This window comes from Danio rerio, chromosome 11, assembly GCF_052040795.2.
Source record: "Danio rerio strain M-AB ecotype USA chromosome 11, GRCz13ab, whole genome shotgun sequence".
NCBI lineage: Eukaryota > Metazoa > Chordata > Actinopteri > Cypriniformes > Danionidae > Danio > Danio rerio.
The window spans coordinates 3,434,488-3,456,231 of record NC_141031.1 but is presented as its reverse complement, the minus strand read 5'-3'; the positions used below and the strand labels follow the sequence as shown (position 1 = coordinate 3,456,231).

General features: G+C 37.9%; 1 protein-coding gene and 1 long non-coding RNA gene across 2 annotated transcripts in view; one reads left to right on the top strand and one right to left on the bottom strand.

Annotated features, from left to right (window-relative positions):
* Positions 1 to 432: 432 nt before the first annotated feature.
* On the top strand, positions 433 to 21,549 carry suox (sulfite oxidase; the record flags this gene model as incomplete). The annotated part of the gene is given in 5 exon segments (NM_001326430.2): positions 433 to 536; positions 5,864 to 5,930; positions 15,505 to 15,697; positions 18,658 to 19,913; positions 19,916 to 21,549. Coding segments are annotated over 3 exon segments (1,508 nt in total), but the record flags the coding sequence as incomplete, so codon positions are not given.
* Positions 6,760 to 21,744, bottom strand: part of LOC141376506 (uncharacterized) — a 28,955-nt gene continuing 13,970 nt past the window's right edge. Inside the window, exon 4 of the long non-coding RNA XR_015502252.1 lies at positions 6,760 to 6,784. This is a non-coding gene — a long non-coding RNA (uncharacterized LOC141376506). The remainder of the gene's footprint in view (positions 6,785 to 21,744) is intronic.

Below are 21,744 nucleotides of genomic sequence, written 5' to 3'. Positions count from 1 at the left end.
CGTGGCTCTGTTTCGTTTCAGCAATATTGAAGCTGATTCTCGCGCGCTGTGTAATTGAGACATGAAATGGCTTTTTTATTTATTTATTTTTTTTAACAAAATGCTAATGGTCTAATCCGATTCAATTCATTACGCTAAGCCAGAAGTAAGTGCACCAGAACAAGAAATCAGCAGCGAGCTGAAATAAATATCGAGAAGAGTGGTCCCAGCCAGGTGCTAACCACTGAGCCTCGGACCGTGTCCACCCTTAAAATTTTATTTTCGCGTTTAAGAATATACAATGTAGTACCATATTGTTTATTTCTTTCATAAAATGTTCAGATTTTTACTAAGCTTCTAGTCACTTCTTTACAAGAAAATAGCCTGTTTCCAACATTACGGTGCTCGTGATGATGCGGCGTTTGCGTCCTCACGTCACACTCCTGCGTCTGCTCACTCCAGCGCAGCAGCGAGAGAAGAAGAAAAGGAGGATCTGTGGATCTACATCGCGAGCTCATGGAGTTTTCTGCTTCACCGGGGACTGAAGTTTAATTGCAGTAAGAAATTCTCTTATAAAGCGTTCATGAAACGAATTCAACGCAAATCTTGTGTGTGTATGTGTGCGAGTGTTTGTTTACGAAGTGTTATTTATATGGGCTGAATAGTAACAGACTGGAATATGTCACCCTCAAAGGGGCTTTGATAGTAATTAGTTTGACTGGGGTAAGTTAACTTAAAGTTGGTTTTATATTCGCACTTTCTCCATATAATTTCAGAAAAGCATTGTTTTCAAATTGTAAATAGGTAAATCATATTAGCAGCCAATGATTATCAAGTAACTTGATGTTCACGGTCAATTAAATTGTGCTAATGTTGTTTTGAAGTAATATTTACATGCCATTTCAGTCCAAATATCCAAAGTACCATGGTAAACAATATAGAGACCGTGCTACAAGTTGTCGCTGTTTTACAAAAGAGAGATAGATAGATAGACAGACAGACAGGTGGATAGATAGATAGATAGAAAGATACATAGATAGATAGATAGATAGACAGACAGACAGGTGGAAGGATTTATAAGTTCACTTCAGTCTTTGGAGAAAAAGTGTCTGATTGAAGGTCTTTTGCTATGAAAAAGGTTGTTTTGACATTAAAATAAAAGCTATATTTGAGATTTAACCTCAGAATTTTGTGTCAGAAAGAAATTATGTGTCAAGAAATATTTAGTTTTGAGTTGAAAAACCATTGTGAGACGTAAACACACTGTTGCAACAAAAATTAAAGAACTGTCAGACAAATTCATAAAATGTCAAATTTAAAGTCAGAATTTGTTGGAAAGTCATGGTCACAGTTCTGACAATAAATAAATAAATAAATAAATGGTGAGAACTCAGGAATTTTAGAAATAAACTTAGAGTTAGTCACAGTTCTGTCATAGATTTGAGGAACGAAAAGTGATAATTTAGCAAAAAAAAAAACTGAATTGTGGAATGTAAACTCAAATTTGTAAAGAATAAAATCATAATTACATTTTAAAAAATTACTTGCAAACAAGCTAACAAAACAAGCTTTGCATTCAGCCCTAATGTTGTGTAAAGGAGTTTGTCAATTTTCAGATTAATTGGACTAAAATACTCTCAACTACACCAGATTAAGTAAAAACAAATTGTTGTTTTTTTTATTATGGCTTTTTAAACTGATAGTTCACCTAATCCTATCATCATTTATTCACTGGTCACATACCTGTTTGAATTTCCTCAGTTGAACACAAAAAGAAGACATTTTGAAAAATGTTGGAAACTGGTAACCATTGTCTTCCATAGCATATGTTTTTCCTATGAATCTTAATGGTTACAGGTTCCTAACATTCTTTAAAATATCTTCTATTCTGTTTACTGGAAAAAAATGGTATAATACCACTTGAGAGTGAGTAACTTTGTATTTTTGCGTGAACTAACCCTTTATTGTGGCCCAGCTGTGGAAAAAAAGATTATCCACTGTTGCTCCAACATTCGGGTTCCTGTTTTATTTTTGTACACAAGAACTGCACGTACCAAAACAAATCTATTATGACGCAATCATCTCAGTCCAAACATATTTTGCTAGTCATTTCAGACCCTAAACGTTTCTTTGGTTTAGCTTCTTTGGCTTGTTTACTATGAGGCTTTTGATAGATTTATTTCCAAGAGATCCAGAGTCTCTCTGTTTAACCCGGCCGTCTTACTGCTTATCATGTGCAAATATGTGTTTATGGCGGCTCATAAACCGTTTTAAAACCAGTAGCCCGTGCAGTGCATGTAGGCTATCAGTGAGATAAGCTTCATAGACTCCAGTCTTCAGTCAGATCTGGGCAGATATACAGTTAAATTATAAACCCTCCTAAATATTTGTTTCCCAATTTCTGTTTAACGAAATAAGATTTTTCTCAACACGTTTCTAATCATAGTATTTTTAATAATCCATTTAAAGGCTTAACTAGGTTCATTATGCAAGTTATAGTAATTAGGCAAGTCATTGTACAACAGTGGTTTGATCTGTTGGCAATTGTAAACAAATATTGCTTAAGAGGGCTAATAATATTGAATTAAAATGGCTTTAAAAAATTAAAAACTGCTTTTATTCTAGCCGCATTAAAACAAATAAGACTTTTTTCAGAAGAAAAAATATTATAGGGAATACTGTGAAAAATTCCTTGCTCTGTTAAACATCATTTGGGAAATACTTGAAAAAGAAAAATGACATTAGGATGAATTAATTTGACTTCAACAGCATATACTATTAAAAAGAGTTGATTAATATTATGATTAATAGTAATATTATAATATAATATAGTAATATTATAATATATTATAATATATATATATATATATATATATATATATATATATATAATATATTGTATTTTTACGCAATATTACAACCAAAAATAATGTTTGATAATTCAATCTATAGTTGAAGACCACTTTATTAGCCATCCAGTGAAAGTTTAATTATTTTTTAAATATATCCCAAATGCTTTTAAACAGTTTTTGATGCATTTTTACAGTGATTTTAATAACTACAGTAATAGTAAATAACTAATTTTAATAACTGATTTCGTTTGTCTTTGCCATGATGACAATACATAATTAGGCCTGTCACGATAAAGAATTTTTGTTGTGCGATATATTGTTGCAATAAGCAATATTACTGAGATTACTTCATGCCACTGAAGCTGCGCTCAACACTGCACTTTTCTCCTCATAGGCTTCCATTCATACACGCGCGAATGCATCAGACTGGAAACGCAAGCTTGTGCGACAAGTTTTGCAGTTCGCTGCGTGGGAAAGTTCAAGCTTGGTGAACTCTGACCTGTCAAATCACATTACGTGACTGCTGGAGACCTATTGAAAATGAAAGCTTGACCTCTCTGGACAGAAATTTAAAACATGGACCAATCGCTCGCTTTTTAAATGTCTAATCATCTTGTTCAACCCCGCCCCTTTCGTAGCACCATACGACAGAATTTCACACGCACAAACTCTAGTGTGACCGCAGCTTCATTCTGTACTTAAAATAAAACAGCATAGTAATGTAAATAGCCGTAAACACTTTCAAGTGACAAGGACTTTCCATTGTTAAGGTAATTTAGATTCTGTCATTCGATGTTAAAAAGGGTATGCATGTGTTGAAGACGAGTTAAAATGTCCTGTTATATATATATAAACTATTAAATGTCCAATTATAAACCTTGACACCGGTGAGGCAGAATCTAAATGTAATTGTGAAATGGCTTTAAAAATATTTGTGAATTTGTAAATATTTATTGCAACACCAAAAAGTACTGTGGTCATGTCCTAGTATTGCTCGATAAGTCGATACGTAATAATAATTTGTATTTATTTTGCACTGCTTATTTAGGTTATTTAGGCATGTCATTGAATAACTGGCTTGTTGTTGTATAATCGTTTTACAATGGTTGTAAAATGACAATAATATCACATACGGCAGTGATTTCTGTCATAATATATCGCGCGACAAATTTATTTATTGCGTCAGGCCTATAGGTGTAGATCAGTTTGAAGATTCAGAGCTTTGATGACTCGTTTTCATTGGTCGTTTTGGAGGACACTATTTGGTTATCTGGTCATAATCCAGCAGACCTGCGTATGGTCACAGTGATAAGACAATGATGAGTCATGAGGGTTATTTTGAAGCGATGCAGTATATTTTGAAATTGACCTATAAGTAACTTAAGGCACTTGCTCATAAGTCGATTTGTAGCACTTAAAGTGATAGTTCACCCAAAAATAGGGTGATCCAAAAAACGGTAAGCATTGACTGCCATAGTTTTTCTTTTCTGTTCCTACTATGGATGGCTTATCTTATTTTGTGTTTAATAGAAGAAAAAAAACTCATAAAGGTTTAGAAGAAGTGAAGTTTGAGTAAATTTTAATTTTGTGTGAACTATCCCTTTTTAATGTAGAGCAAATGAGGCACATTATAGATGTTGCACATTATAGATAATTAGAAAAAAAAATGTAGACTAACAACAGCATAATCAATCTTTTCTTTTGTATGATACCTTATATTAACCAAACATACTTCTTTCTTATCGTGTAGCATACTTCTTAGAAGGAACTGCTGACAAGAGGGAAATAGCAGAATAATAATAAAAACAGTGCGGTGAGCCTTGCTCCAGACTTTCTGTCACAAGAAGTCTAGATGTGTCACAAGGAGCTGGATGCTGCTTGTGTAGAAGTTGTGAAATATATTGTTGATGCGCTCAACTGTTACAGAAAGAGGAAGTATGTTTGGGTGCAACAGCCAAAGGACAGCAGAAACTGCAGTCGTTTGATTCACAAGTGACGTTACACCAAAACTCCACCTGTTAATATCAGCTGTGTATAAATGTTGGAGTCAGGGAAAGGTAAAGTTTTTGTGAACCTCCTGAATGCAACTCGTATTGAATTGGTGGAACTTAACCTGGAGCTCTGCCCTCAAATTATTAATTTGTATCTAATAAATTACTAATATTTTTGGCATTGATGAAACCCCTCTCCTGACCTTTTTTTTTTTTTTAACACACATGGAATTGGCTAGATATTCCAACAACGTGTAATATTAACTGAATGCAGCCAGCATTAATCAAGGTATCTCAGCTTGCCTCATTAAATATCATTCAAGCTAATATAATTTGGAAGAAAATCTAAGCTGTATGCCAGTCTCTCTCTGAGGAGTTTACAGATGGTTTGGGAGTACATGATAATGATGATGATGATGATGATGATGATGATGGTGGTGATGCTTTCTAAATATGCATTACTTGGGAAAAGCTAAAAGTTCATCCTAACATTAGATATAGTTGAAGCCAAATTTATTATAATTTATTTTCCTTTTTTAAATATTTACCAAATGATGTTTAACAGAGCAAGGAATTTTTCACAGTATTTCCTGTAATGTTTTTTTCTTCTGGAGAAAGTCTTATTTGTTTTATTTCGGCTAGAATAAAAGCAGTTTTTAATTTGTTAAAACCCATTTTCATTTCAATATCTTCTAATTACACTAACCTGCCTAGTTAACCTAAATAAGCCTTTAAATGTCACTTTTAACTGAATACTAGTGTCTTAAAGAATATCTAATCGAATATTATTTACTGTCATCATGGCAAAGGTAAAGTAAATTAGTTATTAGAAATGAGTTATTAAAACTATTATGTTTAGAAATGTGCTGAAAAAAATCTCCTTTTCGTTAAACAGAAATTGGGGGAAAATATACAGGAAGGCTAATAATTCTGACTTCAACTGTACATATATGAGCATTAAATCTAGTGATTAAATGACTTTGTTTTTAACTGTGTCCTCCTACTTTGACAGCTTATATTGTTCTTTTCCTCTTTTCCCAGAAAGTACAATGCAGCGCCTAAAGCCTTCTCAAGGTCTTTCACAGCTCCTCCTTATCAGAAGTCAAAGGTAATTCTGCCATTTCAGATAAACCTTTGTTCTATATCATTTAAGCACATCTAAATAAGACATATAAAGGACACAATCAGGGTTTATAATCAAGGTTCATGGAGTTTGATTCCTCAAAATCCCTCACTGCGAAGAATGCTTCTCTTATTTGGAGTTTTTGTCTTGTTTCTAGTGCAAATATCTAAAAGTCCTTCAATCAAGAAGCATTTTTTAAAGAAGCAAAATTCTCTTGTTTTCAGAAATAATGGCCCAAAATAAAGTGAGTTTCTTCTTAAAACGAGCTACATAATCTACTAATAGAAAGCAAAACATTCTTGTTTTCACCTTGACAAAAGATTATTTTGCTTACCCCAGATTTGTTTTACTTGTTTTAGAAAAAATTGACTTAATTTTCGCACATTATTTCTGACAGTACTTTTTTTGCTTCTTGATTTAAGACTTTGAACTAGAAACAAGTAGGCATGGGATGATAACCAGTTTACCGCGGTTTGGAAAAGTCAAGGTATTAAAACCTCAAAAATGTTTTGCTATACTGTTTTTAAGGTGTATATACAGAGGGTTTTTTGAGTATTTTTTTATTTAAGTGTTGTAGGAAAATCTGTTTTTGAAGCTGTTTTAAAGATACTAGAAGTCAGTTGTTTATTTTGATTATGCAGCCTGACATGTTTACTGTTCCAAAATACTCTAAATGTTTCCTAAAATGTAATATATTGTGGTAAATGGTGAAAAAAAGTTGTTGTTTTTTACTAAGATGTTTAAAAAGAAGTTATTTTACAGCAGTAAACACAATACCGTGAAACCGTGATATTTATATCCAAGGTTAGCATACCTTCAGAAACTTGACCAGCCTATACCTAGAAACAAGACAAAAACACCAAGTTGGAAAAGCTTTTCTTGCAGTGCTGCGGGAAAGAAAACAATAGAAATGGTTTCCACTATGAATATCAATTAAAAACATTACAAACCATCACATTTTAATCATTATAACCTGTACATCTTAACGGCTTCTAGTGTCATTTTGGATACAATTCCATTTGGATTTATTGTTTTTTAACATACCACCTATAGAAGACAGACCATGACCAGTACAGGCCCCCAAAAAACACTAAAACCCCAATATTATTTGTTCATTCATTTTCCTTCGGCTTAGTCCCTTTATTAATCTGGGTTCGCCACAGCGGAATGAACCGGCAACTTATCCAGCTTATGCTTTCCGCAGTGGATGCCCTTCCAGCTGCAACCCAGTACATCCATACACACTCATTCACACACATGCACTACGGCCAATTTAGTTTATGCAATTCACCTAAAGCGCATGTGTTTGGACTGGGGGAAACCGGAGCACCAGGAGGAAACCCACGCCAACATGGGGAGAACATGCAAACTCCACACAGAAACGCCAACTGACCCAGCTGGCACTGGAACCAGCGACCTTCTTGCTTTGAGGCGACAGTGCTAACCACTAAGCCACCGTGTCTCCCCTAAAATATTTATTGTAAGCATTAAAATTGCTACAAATTCTATGGTGGTTTCTGTTGTGGTTTTAATTTTGTTATTTTTATTCTTTTTCATATACTACACCTTTTTCCCAGCGTTGGGTTGCAGCTGGAAGGACATCCGCTGTGTAAAACATGTGCTGGATAAGTTGGCGGTTCATTCTGCTGTGGCGACCCCAGATTAATAAAGGGACTGAACCGAAAAGAGAATGAATGAATGAATGAATGCTACACCTGAATTTAAAGGGCTAGTTCACCTAAAAATGAACATTTCCTCATCATTCACCCACACATAAGTGGTCTGAACTTTTATTAGTTGCTTCTGTTGAACACAAAACAAGACATGCTAAAGAATCTTGTAAAAATGCAGTCATAATAAAAAAAACAAAGATACTATGGATGTCAATGACTGCTTTTTTCCAACATTATTCAGCATGGCTTGTTTTGTGTTTAACAGAACTCAAAGTATGAGTAAACATTGTTTATTTTGGGTGAACTATCACTTTAATGATTCGCTTAATGTAAATGATTGAAAACACAAGGTCACATTCTTTGAATCGCTCTTTCATGAACTTCATTCATTCATTAATTTCCTTTCGGCTTATAGTCTCTTGTTTATCAGGAGTCACCACGCAGCGGATACCCTTCCATCTGCAACCCAGTACTGGGAAACACCCATACACACTCACATTCTCACACACTCATACACTGGGGGAATTTATTAAACTAAATTGGCAGTAAAGCACATGTGTTTTGACTGAGGGGGAAACCGGAGCACCCGGAGAAAACCCACACCAACACGGAGAACATGCAAACTCCACACAGAAATGCCATCTGGCCTAGCCGGGACTCAAACCAGCAACCTTCTTGCTGTGAGGTGACAGTGCTAACCACTGAGCCGCTGTGCCTCCTTTTCATGAACTTTCATTCATTTTCTTTTCAGCTTAGTCCCTTTATTAATCTGGTGTTGCCACAGCTGAATGAACCGCCAACTTATCCGGCTTATGTTTTATGCAGCGAATGCCTTTCCAACTGCAACCCATCACTGGGAAACATTCATACACACTCATTCACACACATACACTGCAGCCAATTTCAAGAGTTCACACTTAGCCCATGATTTATACATAGCTTGTTTGGCATGCTGTCCCGGGAGAGAGCCCTGAGCTCAAGGGATCCTCGAGCCCAGGGCTCCCCCCCTTTTGCAGGGCGAGTGGAGATTGAGCTCAGGTCTATCTCAAACTCCCCCGCTGCTGAGGCCAAGGCGAACTTCCTGAGAGTAAGACATTATAAGAAAGGTTTAGGCTTGTTTTATCTATAATATAGAGCACATTTGGATGGTGGGAGGAAACCGGGAAACCCGGGGGAAACCCACGCGGACACGGGGAGAACATGCAAACTCCACACAGAAATACCAGATGGCTCAGCGAGGACCCAACACCATTGGTATTCTTGCTGTGAGGCAACAGTGCTAGTCACTGGGCCACCGTGCCGCCCATTCTGGATAAAGGAGGAAGAAGGGGAGGAGGGGGGTTTCTTCCAAACGAAGATAGTTGTAGAAAGGAAATGAGGATATATATAGTGATTTGGGATCCTTCGATTGGAGGATCATAATTAGTTAATATGGACCAGCTGGGTAAATCATGAGCACATGCTCCTCTCGAAATTAGTTTAAAACTAAACTTCACTTCAAGAGTTCACACTTAGCCCATGATTTATACATAGCTTGTTTGGCATGCTGTCCCGGGAGAGAGCCCTGAGCTCAAGGGATCCTCGAGCCCAGGGCTCCCCCCCTTTTGCAGGGCGAGTGGAGATTGAGCTCAGGTCTATCTCAAACTCCCCAAAAAGCCAATGATAAGCGCTCGGGACAGCAGCCGCGTGTTTACACAGGAACTCCCCAAAGTGCAAAGAAAAAGTGCTATATCCGGCTGCTGGATATATATGTGAAGAACTGATAAAAAGTGGGGGAAAGCTTTCTAGGGAGTGTGTGTAGGGCAGGGTGGGTTTGGTGGCTAAGAAATAAAGTTAGGAAGTCTAAGGGAGTCTGAGTGGCTTAGAGGGTGGGTGGAGACTTGTGTGTAAATTGGGGCTTAAATGGGCCCTCTACGGGAGTCAGTGCTTAAGAGAAGGTTTGTGAGGAGATGTAATAAAGAAGGGTGTGGAGCTGGCTGTTTAAGAGGAGGGAAGAGATTTGGTAGCGGAAGCATAAAAAGCTGTTGGGGGTAAATAAAGGAGAGAAGCTGGAGGAAACAAGGCTATATAAATTACTGTATGGAATATACAACTGCTATGCAGCAGAAGCACTCAATGCTGGCATGTTGCTAGAAACTGGCAGGGAACACAGATTTAATATATTAACATGAAACATTAGGGAAATACTATGCATAATAAAATGCAGTAAGCAGCAGAAGCACTTAGCGCTGGCAGAAGAAAAGAGCTATAATTAACAAAAATATGCTATACAATTACTATGCATAATGTGCAAAATAATCAATAAGAAAGATACTAATGCAGCGGGAGCCCACAACGCTGGTAAGGGGAGAGAAAAAGGGGGGTGCTGTTGAAGTAACAAGGTTACTATGCAAAATACAGAACATGAAATGCTAATGAACTACTATGCAGAATAAACATGTTAATGCCGATACTGGTGAATAACTATAAAGAATAAATAAACTGATGCAGCGGAAGCACTCGACACTGGCAGGGGAAACTGGAAGGTGAAGGCGATAGATGAGGCTCTTGCGAGAGCCAAAACTCCTATTGACTCCGGGAGTCAGAGCTTGGGGTGATGTTAATGTGGAGGAAGGAGGTTGGATGAGAGTCAAACACAATGAGTAAAGGGCTGGTAGAAAACAGTAAGGCACTCAATTCTGGCAAGTGGAAAGGGGAGAGCTGCTGGGAGTAACGTGATTATTATCCAGAAATACACAATAAAATACATGAAATACAAATGGACTACTATGCAGAATGAACACAATGTAGACATTTTATCAATAACTATATGGAAAACAAATAAACTGGTGCAGCGGAAGCACTCCACACTGGAATGGGAAAAGAAATGGGCAAGGTGGCTGAAGTAACAGATATACTATACAATTTTTATGCAAATGATACAATACAAGATATAACAGTAAACCATTATGCAGAATAAATTAATTGGAGCTGCAAAGGTGCTTGATGCTGCAGGGCAGGAAAAAGGGGGGAGAGCAGCTGTAAGAAACACAAATATCCAACAATTATTATACAGAATATACAAATTATGCAATAAGATACTAAAGCAGAGGGAGCATACAACGCTGACAGGGGGGAAAGAAAAAGGGGAGAGCTGTTGGAGGTAACGAGATTACTATGCAAAATACAGAATATGATAGCATGTAATGCTAATGAACTACTATACAGATTAAACAAAATGTAGATACTGATGAATGACAATACAGAATAAATAAAATGATGCAGCATAAGCACTCATTTCTGGCAGTGGAAACAGGAAGGTGAGGGTGATAGGGGGGGCTCTTGCGAGAGCCGAAGCTCGTGTTGACCCCTGTGGGGGTCTGAGCTTAGGGTGATGCTAAGATGGAGCAAAGAGGTTAGTTGAGAGTCAAGGCAAGGAGTTAAGAGCTAAGAGTTAAGAGGAAACAGCAGAAGCGCTTATCGCTGGCAGGGGATACAGAAAGGAGAGGTTGATAGGTGAGGTTCTTACGAGAGCCACAGCTTGCGTTGACCCCTGCAGGAGTCTGAGCTTAGGGTGATGCAGATAGAGCAAGGAGGTTATGGGAGGGCCAAAGGCAAGGAGTGAAGAGCTAGGAGGAAACAGCGGAAGTACTCAACACTGGCAGGGATAACAGAAAAGAGAGGGTGAAAGGGGAGGCTCTTGGGAGAGCCGAAACTTGTGTTGACCCCTACAGGAGTCTGAGCTTGAAGCAGATTGAGCAAGGTGGTAACAAGAGAGCCAAAGGCGAGGGGTAAAGAGCTAGGAGGGAACAGTGGAAGCATTCAACACTGGCAGGAGGAACAGAAAGGAGAGGGTGAAAGGTGAGGCTCTTGCGAGAGCCGAAACTCGTGTTGACCCTTGCGAGAGTCTGAGCTTGGGTGATGCAGATGGAGCAAGGAGGTTACTAGAGAGACAAAGGCAAGGGGTAAAGAGCTAGGAGGGAACAGCGGAATTACTCAACGCTGGCAGGGGGAACAGAAAGGAGAGGGTAATAGGGTAGGCTCTTGTCAGAGCCAAAGCTCATGTTGACCCCTGCGAAATCTGAGCTTAGGGTGATGCTGATGTAGCAAGGAGATTACATGAGTCAAAGGCAGGGAGTAAAGAACTAGGAGGAAACAGAGGAACTCAATGCTGGCAGGGGGCACAGAAAGGAGAGGGTGATAGGGTAGGCTCTTGTCAGAGCCAAAGCTCATGTTGTCCCCTGCGAAATTTGGGCTTAGGGTAATGCTGATGTAGCAAGGAGATTACATGAGAGTCAAAGGCAGGGAGTAAAGAACTAGGAGGAAACAGCAGAGAAACTCAATGCTGGCAGGGGGAACAGAAAGAGGGTCATGTTAAGCTCTGCGAGAGCTGAGGCTCAATTTTACTCCAGCGGGAGTCTGAGCCGTGAGGGGGTTTGCTAGGGATGGACAGATAGATGGCTTTGGCTTGAGAATAAAGGGGTGGCAAAGATTGGGCTGAGAGGTTTGAAAGAAACAACTTGGGTTCTTTGAGATGAAAAGACTGAGGCGAATGTAGGATTTGAAAGGCTTCAGAGAACCAATGACCGAGGGTCTGGATCTGGTGCTGGGAAAGCCTTTTAATAATGCCAATTCTGAATGAATGGCTGGAGATTGGTTCGGGAGGAAATCCTGAGAGGTGGACAACTTTGAGGTGTTTCTGGAACCAGAGATGTGATACTGGACGATTAGCGTCATCAGTAAAAAGGGGGGCTAGGGGGTTTGTTTCTTAATCCTCGAGTGTAGGTATACTAGAGAGTTTGGACTGGGTGGGTGAGGGCAGGAATGTTGAAGATGTAATTGAAATGTTCTTGTCAATAGATTTATCTTACTTTGCAGGACGAGGAAACCCTATCTTTCCTCATCACACAAATTTAGATCTGCTATGGTGGGTTGGAGTGAGGGTTGAGTTTGAATGTTTCATGCTGTGATGTGTGACTGAAGGGTCTGAAGGCTACTACTTTAATGGTAAGTGATATGGAGTTTGGTGGAGGTTATAATGGGGGTGGCTTAAGGTAACGTCATTTGTGGAAAGGGATGGACAGGTGTTGAGTTAGGTCCACTTCTGTAGCCAGTGACCAAAGTTTCTGGAAAGAAAATGAGAGAGAGTCAGTGATTTGGTTTAGCAACCTGGCACATATTATGCAGACATGATAAATTGACTAATGTCAAATAAGACATCTTAAAAGTAGCATTAAAGCTTAGAGAGTAGGAACGCCTTTGTCTATGCATTATATTGTTTCTTCCTCAACACAATGAATGAGAATCCTAGAGGTGGACCATTCGTCTCCCCATAGTATGGCGGCAGCGACTATTGGGTACAGTTTGAAGAAAGCTGATGAACAATGGTTTCTAGAGTGGAAATAGATTGAGGGGGCCATGTGGTGGCAACCAGTGGCCTCTGAGTACCCTTGGAACCCAACTGATGGGGTAGCACCAGTAAATAGACAAATATCTAATGGGGGTGCGAACAATCTCTGCAGAAGAAGGAACAGCCGTTCCATAGCTTAAGGAAGCAATCCATAAGCGGAGTTCATTGTGGGTGGGTTTTGAGAGAGAAATTGTGCCTTTTAAATCGTGACTTGTGGTAGGGAGCTGGAGTAGGCAAGTTTGAGGTAAATTTGCACTGTGAATTTTAGGTGGCCGAGGATAGATAACAGTATGTGTTTAATTCAAGTCTCTTTCTTATAATACAAGATAAAGAGAAATTATTCAGCCAATTTTCTCTTTAGGAAGAGAAGCTTGGAATTTGAGCAAATCGAAGTTGATGCCTAGAAATTCGATAAATGTATTGGGTCCAGCCTTCTGCGAGCAGAATACCTAGATTGGCGAAAACCTTTTGGTGATCTCTAGGTGTTTGGCTGGAGGCAATGTGGGGGGGTGATTAGAATATCATCTAAAGTTGGATAAGGTGGGGGATTCTGCGATTGTTATAAAGAAGCCAGTGATGGAGAATTTGCAAGTTGCACTGCTTATGGGATAAATGCGTGAAACCTTGAGTGGTGGGGCAGAGAATGGTCAAACATAAAGTGGTTGTCGATCTCTTTTTAAATAAGATGATCCACAATTTCTGGTTCAATCAGCAAAAGCTGACTGAATATTAGGATAGGAAGGGAGAGCTGAGGTGCCCGGGTGGAATCCATAGGTTAGACCTGAAATGAGAAAATCAGAAAAATTAGTGGTGAGAACGCAGTTCTCTAGCGAGGTGAGGAATCGACAGACAGATAGTGTTTTAAATGTTTTGGTAGACGTTCATTCCCCCCCAGGATAGTGGAGGGCCAAGGATATTGAGCATGGCTTGGCTGGTGATCTTAAAAATACCTCTTTAAAGTGGAGTAGGTGAAGTGATAAGTTTAAATTCCTGTGACATATTACGATCGGACTTCTATGATCGATGGATGCTTATTGTCATTAGGTGGGTAATTTTATTTTAGAAGTTAAATAGCTATTGGAAGTGGCAGGGTTTGTTTATTTATATGCATGTTTATTTATTTATGTTAGTTATTTGTTTAATTTATTTATTTATTTAACTTCTAAAATGATGTTGTCATTTAATTTGCACTTGAACAATACTTATTAAACTGTGTCAATTAAATGTTTGCTATGGGCTTTACTTTAATCTGATTGATTAAATAACATTACATTTGGAATCTTAACATGAATGAAATCAGAAGCATAATTGGCCCAATTCATTCACAAAGTCTTTGCAACCAAGTCTGTATATAACTATCGTAAGAGAGGGCGGGACCATCTCATGTTCTGACAGCTTGGATGGTGACACTTCTCTTTTCAGCTATTGGCTCAATGAAGTGTCAATCAAAAGGTCGGCAGCCATTTTGTTAGACCATAATACAAGTGTTTTTGTCTGAAAGATACTACTTTACTGAAAGCACTCCAGCAACAAGTTTGGATGACAGCAGTGTATCCATGTATGTTTCTAAACATGTAAACATGTTGTGGACTAAAGTTTTATGGATTGGATTGCTTTGATCCTTGCAGTCAAATCAGCCAGGCTGTTAAAATGTTATGGACCTGTGAACAGACAGCAAGCTTGAAAGGTGGGTTTATTTGGTTTGTTATAATCTCTGCTTGTTTACAGATTATAGGAGGACGTTAAGTCCATAGTGTTTGTGTCTTTAAAATGGTTTAAATTATTTTTTATTTATGAGAGTCTTGCTTTTCTAAAGATATAAGAAATATTTAGTCTTTTGGAGAGTAGTTTCTCCTTAAAGAGAGAAGTTTCCCCTTAAAGCATACTACGTTACCACAGGTGGACCGCGAAGAGCGGTGAGAGTTTGGCTTCATTGCAGTGGCTGAAGTCTCAGGGAGAGCAGGGCTCTGGTTGCAGTTGTAGATATTGTTGGTTATTTCCATATTGATGGGCTAAAAAGTGCAATGCTGTAAAAGCTTTTAGAGCTAAAGCTTTTTAGAAGCAGGAAGCTTTCTTCCAAACGAAGATAGTTGTAGAAAGGAAATGAGGATATATATAGTGATTTGGGATCCTTCGATTGGAGGATCATAATTAGTTAATATGGACCAGCTGGGTAAATCATGAGCACATGCTCCTCTCGAAATTAGTTTAAAACTAAACTTCACTTAGTTTATTCAATTCCCCTATAGTGCATGGGTTTGGACTGTGGGGGAAACCGGAGCACCCGGAGGAAACCCACTCCAACACGGGGAGAACATGCAAACTCCACACTGAAATTCCAACTGGCCCAGCTGAGGCTCAAACCAGCGACCTTCTTGCTATCAGGCGACAGTGCTAACCACTGAGCCACCATGCTGCCTTTTAATGAACTTATGAGTATTAAAATATTGATGCTTGCATATATGAAATTGTTGCTTTTGTATCTCTTATAACTTAGTTCCAGGATTTCAAAGGGCATTATCCCGCTGTTGTCCGTGTGGGATGGGCATCTGTCCTCTCGCTGGCGGAGCACTGGTGGTCATGGAGGGCAGAAATACTTTAATAATAATGGGCAGAAGTTTCGATTTGCTCTGGCAGGGCTGCTGGCCGGTACTGGGGCTGTTCTGGCCTATAAGCTCCACCAAAGCAAGGTGAGACTTGTTTGCTAATTCAATTAATTAAATCACTCTAGGCAAATAAAGAGGATTTTTGTTTTTAAGCACATTTGGATATTTATTTTGTGTCTGTATATACATACATATATACATATACATACATACATACATACATAAATACAGGCATGTATGTATATATTTGAGAAAAAGTTTATTTTTATCTATAAAGTTATTATTACAAATTAGAAAAAAATCAAAGAGGGGCTAATAATTCTGATTTCAACTGTATATATATATATATATATATATATATATATATATATATATATTATTTTTTTTTTTTTTTTTTTCCCCAATGATGTTTAACAGAGCAAGGAAATTGTCACAGTATGTCTGATAATATTTTTTCTCCTGGAAAAAGTCTTATTTGTTTTATTTTGGCTAGAATAAAAGCAGTTTTCAATTTTTTTAAACCCCATTTTAGGGACAATTATTAGCCCCTTTAAGCTAATTTTTTTTGAAAGTCTACAGAACAAACCATCATTATACAATTACTTGCCTAAATACCCTAACCTGCCTAGTTAACCTAATTAATATATATTAATATTAATTCATATAAAAATGTATATATATATATATATATATATATATATATATATATATATATATATATTTATATATATATATATATATATATATATATATATATATATATATATATATATACATACATACACATTTAATTATTTTGTTGGATTTTATCATTTTTGTATTTTAATAATATTACAGTAATATTATACTTTAATATTACTAATATTAATATATTATTAAATGCATCATTAAAAATCCCTATAAATCGATAACCCTATAAAATTATTAATCTTTTATTATTTAAATTTGAGTCAAACATGACCCTTAGGGGAAAAGGTAAAACAAACATTATAGAACTTTAATGCAAGCATGTTAGAAATGTGCATGCCCCTTTCTGTAAATATAGATGTGAAAATGGACTGCAGTCAATCATTAGTGAATTCTTAGTAAAGGTCACACAGTTTAACCAGTCTGACGGTGTGCTAGATCTCACTGGGCTCATATAATACAATCTAACATGCAACAGACTGTTAAAAGGCATAAAAACCGCACAGTGTCCTTAAGTCTTATTGAGCAATATTTACTTTATTGTCATTTTGTATCGGTGTGTGGGTGGGTGTATACTGCATGTGCGTGTACACTACCTGACAAGTCTTGTAGCCGGTCCAAGTTTTAGGAACAACAAATAATAACTTGACTTCTAGTTGATCATTTGGTATCAGAAGTGGCTTATATGAAAGGCAAAGACCTCTAGATTACACGAATTTGACCAAAATAAAATAAGATTATAACTTAATTTTAATTATTTAATTAGGACAGTAAGATCTGACTCTGCTTAGACAAAAGTCTCATCACTGAACAGAAATAATGTCCAGTATAGAATATAAAGTCCTGCTGCAGTGGAGACAGAATGAATATTGTGACTCCCTCATGAGCTTGGAGGACTGCATCCATACATCTCTGACATGACTCACATCACTGATTAATAAAGTCATCTGGAATGACGAAGAAAGCGTTCCTGCAGGACTCCCAGAGTTCATCAAGATTCTTTGTACTTATCTTCAATGCCTCCTCCTTCCTCTTACCCCAGACATGCTCAGTAATGTTCATGTCTGGTGTCTGGGCTGGCCAATCCTGGAGCACCTTCACCTTCTTTGCTTTCAGGAGCTTTGATGTGGAGGCTGAAGTATGAGGAGCGCTATCCTGCTGGAGAATTGTCCCTCTCCTGTGGTTTGTAATGTAATGGGCAGCACAAATGTCTTGATACCTCAGGCTGTTGATGTTGCCATCCACTTTGTAGATCTCTTGCATGCGACAATACTGAATGTAACCCCAAACCGTCTTTTACTAAACTTGACTGATTTGTGTGAGAATCTTGGGTCCATGTGGGTTCCAGTAGGTCTTCTGCAGTATTAGTGATGATTGGGATGCAGTTCAGCAGATGATTCATCAGAAAAATCGACCTTCTGCCACTTTTCCAAATGATCAACTAGAAGTCAAGCTATTATACAACTGGGATAAACAGTAAGACTTTTGTCAGGTTGTGCGTGTGTGTGTATATACTGTTTTTGCATTTATGTACGCATGTATGTATTTTCATTACATTTGATGGTCTTAAACAGTTCAATTCATGCAAAAAATGTATTTACTCACTGTTTGCTTAGCCTTAAGTGGATTTAAACCGTTGAGTTTCTTTATCCTGTTTAACACAAATGAAGATGTTTTGAAGGAAAACTGCTAAACATGCAACCATTAACTTCCATAGTATTTGTTTTTCCTAACATGGAAGTCAATGATTACATGTTCCCAGCACGCTTAAAAGTATCTTTATTTGCGTTCGACAGCAGAAAGAAACTCGTGAAGGTTTAAAACTATTAAAGGAATAAGTGAATAATGACAGATTGGTTATTTTTGGGTAAACTATCCCTTTAAATGTCATATATCAATTGGTATTTATGTAAAAACATTATTAAAATGGTCTAAACTCTATAGACACTTTTATTTGATAGTCGATTTGTATTCTGGTGTGTGTATGTAGGTATATGTGTGTGTATGTGTGTATTTTCATTACAGGCTTGATGGCCTTAAAGGGTTAGTTAGTTCACCCAGGAATTTGCTGGAAGGGCATCCACTGCATAAAACATATGCTGGAATAGTTGGCGGGTCATTCCGCTGTGGCGATCCTTAATAAATAAGGGACTAACCCAAAGGAAAATGAATGAACGAATGTGTTCAGCGGAAAAAAACTTGTAAATGTATAAAACAGCTAAAGGATGCGCAAATTATGACAGAATGTTCCTGTTTGGTTGAACTTTCCCTTTCATTGTTTTATATATCAATTCATATTTTAAAAAGTATTATTAAAAGCTCTATAGACACTTATTTTATTGTCATTTTGTATTCAGGTTCAGTGGGCAGCTTCCTCAGCCCAGTTACCAGTAACTTCATCTCCTCCTGTTTACACCCTTGAAGAAGTCACAAAGCACCGTTCCCTTGACAATGGTGTTTGGGTCACTTATAAAGGAGACGTCTACGACATTACAGAGTTTGTGGCTATGCATCCCGGCGGCGATAAAATACTCCTGGCTGCAGGAGGCGCTCTTGAGCCCTACTGGGCTTTATATGCGGTCCACAAGGAAGAGCACGTCCTAGAAATCCTCTCCGAGTACAAAATCGGTGTTCTTAATCCAGAAAGCATCAAGAGGCAGGAAAGCACTGACCCTTTAGACCCTTACTCTGGTGAGCCCAGTCGCCACCCCGCTCTTCAGATCAACAGTTTAAAACCTTTCAACGCCGAACCACCTGCTTCTGTACTTGCTGATAACTACATCACGCCGTCAGCCATCTTTTTTAAGCGCAACCATCTTCCGGTGCCAAAGGTAGACCCTGAAACCTACAGACTAGAGATCGAGGGTCTCCCTGGTGGAGTTGTGTCTGTTACACTAAGCGAGTTGAAATCTCGTTTTCCAAAACATACAATTACAGCAACTCTCCAATGCGCTGGGAACCGTCGATCCGAGATGAATAAAGTCAAACAAGTCAAAGGACTCAATTGGGGAATTGCTGCAATAAGCAACGCAACATGGTCAGGTGCAAGTCTAAGGGAGGTACTCCTTCACTACGGGTTTACACCAGAAGTCGCAATCAACGCCAAGCATATCCAGTTTGAAGGATTAGACAAGGATGTGACAGGAACAGCATACGGTGCTTCGATTAATCTCAACAAAGCACTAAGCGAAGAAGGAGATGTTCTTCTTGCATATGAGATGAATGGAGAAGATCTTCCGCCGGATCACGGGTATCCAGTAAGAGTGGTCGTACCTGGAGTTGTCGGAGCACGAAATGTCAAATGGCTCGGTAGAATTGTAGTAAGCCACGAAGAAAGCAAGAGTCACTGGCAGCAGAATGATTACAAAGGCTTCTCTCCTGGTACCGACTGGGACACGGTGGACTTCAAATCAGCCCCGGCTATTCAAGAGCTCCCTATACAGTCGGCAATCACGCATCCTGCTGAGGGATCATCAGTGGAGCGTGGAGATGAGGAGGTGACTATTAAAGGCTACGCATGGAGTGGAGGAGGACGAGAGGTTGTTAGAGTTGATGTCTCGGTTGATGGAGGGAACACATGGCATGTTGCTAAACTTCACAGTAGTGATTTGGGACGAAATCCTGCTCCTGGAAGAGCTTGGGCTTGGAAGTTGTGGGAGATTGACGTCCCGCTGCCTGATGGAGCGCAGGAGTTGGAGATTGTATGCAAAGCTGTGGACAATAGTTATAACACGCAGCCTGACACAGTCGGCCCTATTTGGAATCTACGAGGAGTACTTAGCAATGCATGGCATCGAGTAAAGGTCAAGGTAAAAGATGACCAAAAATAGCCTTGAATAGCTGGGATTTTGTTGCAATGCACAAATGATTTTGTCTTGTTTCTAGTCCAAATATCTAAAATCCCTAAATCAAGAAGCATTTTCTAGACAAGTGAAGCTAATTGTTTTGTTTTCAGAAATATTGAGGCAAATTAAGTGAGTTTTTTCTTAAAACAAACAAAATAATCTGTCAATGGGGTCAGCAAAATAATCTTGTTTTTGGAATAAAATAAAAACAGATTATTTTGCTTGTTTTAAGTACAACTTTTTACTTCTTATTCTGAAAATAAAACATTTTTGCTCCCATTTTTTTATTAGGTGGCCTTAATGTACTTGCATTAAAAAAATAAATAAATGCAATGTACTTACTCTGTTCATGATGTATTCCGGGACACTTCTGGTGCTCTTGAGGTGGGATATAGGTAGGGTTAGGGACATGTTTGGTGGTATGGGTAGGTTTAAGAGTGGGTTAAGGTGTCAGGGATGGTGAAAAATTTGATTACGAATGTAATTACAGATGTACATGCATTTACATAAGTGCATTGTAAATTATTAATTTCAGTGTAAGTACATATTAGTGAAGCCACTTTACAGTGGGACTACATATTTTTATTTGCTTGAAGTAAATTCGAAGGTTTTTAGCTTGTAGGTTGCTTTGAGCTTGACTTTACGCACAAAACCCGAGTGGTAGTTACATTTCAACATGAAAACATAAATATTTGAAGGATGATACTGTTTCATTTGTGTTGTAGTTCTTGCTCATAAGTAGGGCGATTAATCGAAAATACATCACACACCCTGCTTTTGTTTTTGTAAATTTCCCCCATCAAACTAGTTTTTCAGCGACAAGTCAATAAAAATGACATACCAACACTACATAAAATTTAAACATTCACAATTAAAAGGATCAGGCATTTTACCAATTAGGAATTGACCAAATAATAGCCACATAAAATAAAGTCGCTCTCAAGAACTACCTTAGCCCTGGGCTCAATTTTACTCCAGGGACAGCATGCCAAACCTGCTATTAATATCAATAAGCAATATCTAAGTGTAAACTCTTGAAATAAACAGAACCTCAATGGTAATTTACATATTAAAAAGTGTCACTGAATGTAAATCTACACTACACTGTCTTGAGTACAATACTGTGGAAAATAAACAAGTGTGCTGAGTTATCTTAGGTGGTTTTATTTAAGTGTGCCGCACCACAAATGAAGTTTTCCCATACTAAAATGAAATGTTAGTGTCATTTTTTTTCCCCAATACCCAAGGAATGACTTTTGAATGTTGATTTGGTTTAAAAACATTGGAATAATTGTAGTTATTTTAGCGTTCAGTATTATGCAATGTATTGTAAAAGCAATCATTTATATTGATATTCCTAAGTGAATCACTGCTTTGAAGTAAAACAAAAGGTTTTGAATACAATTTTGGTCTTGGTTTTTTGTCATTGAAGGTGCACTGTAAGTTTTTGTCCCTTCTAAATAATAAACATACCAGCTTTGCAGATGTTTAAGAGTGAACATACTTGTTTATGTGGAAAAAACATGCATATTATAGTCAGCTATAAAATAGACACTCAGACAGTCAGACGTATATTTGCATGTTTGTAGCTTTGAAGTG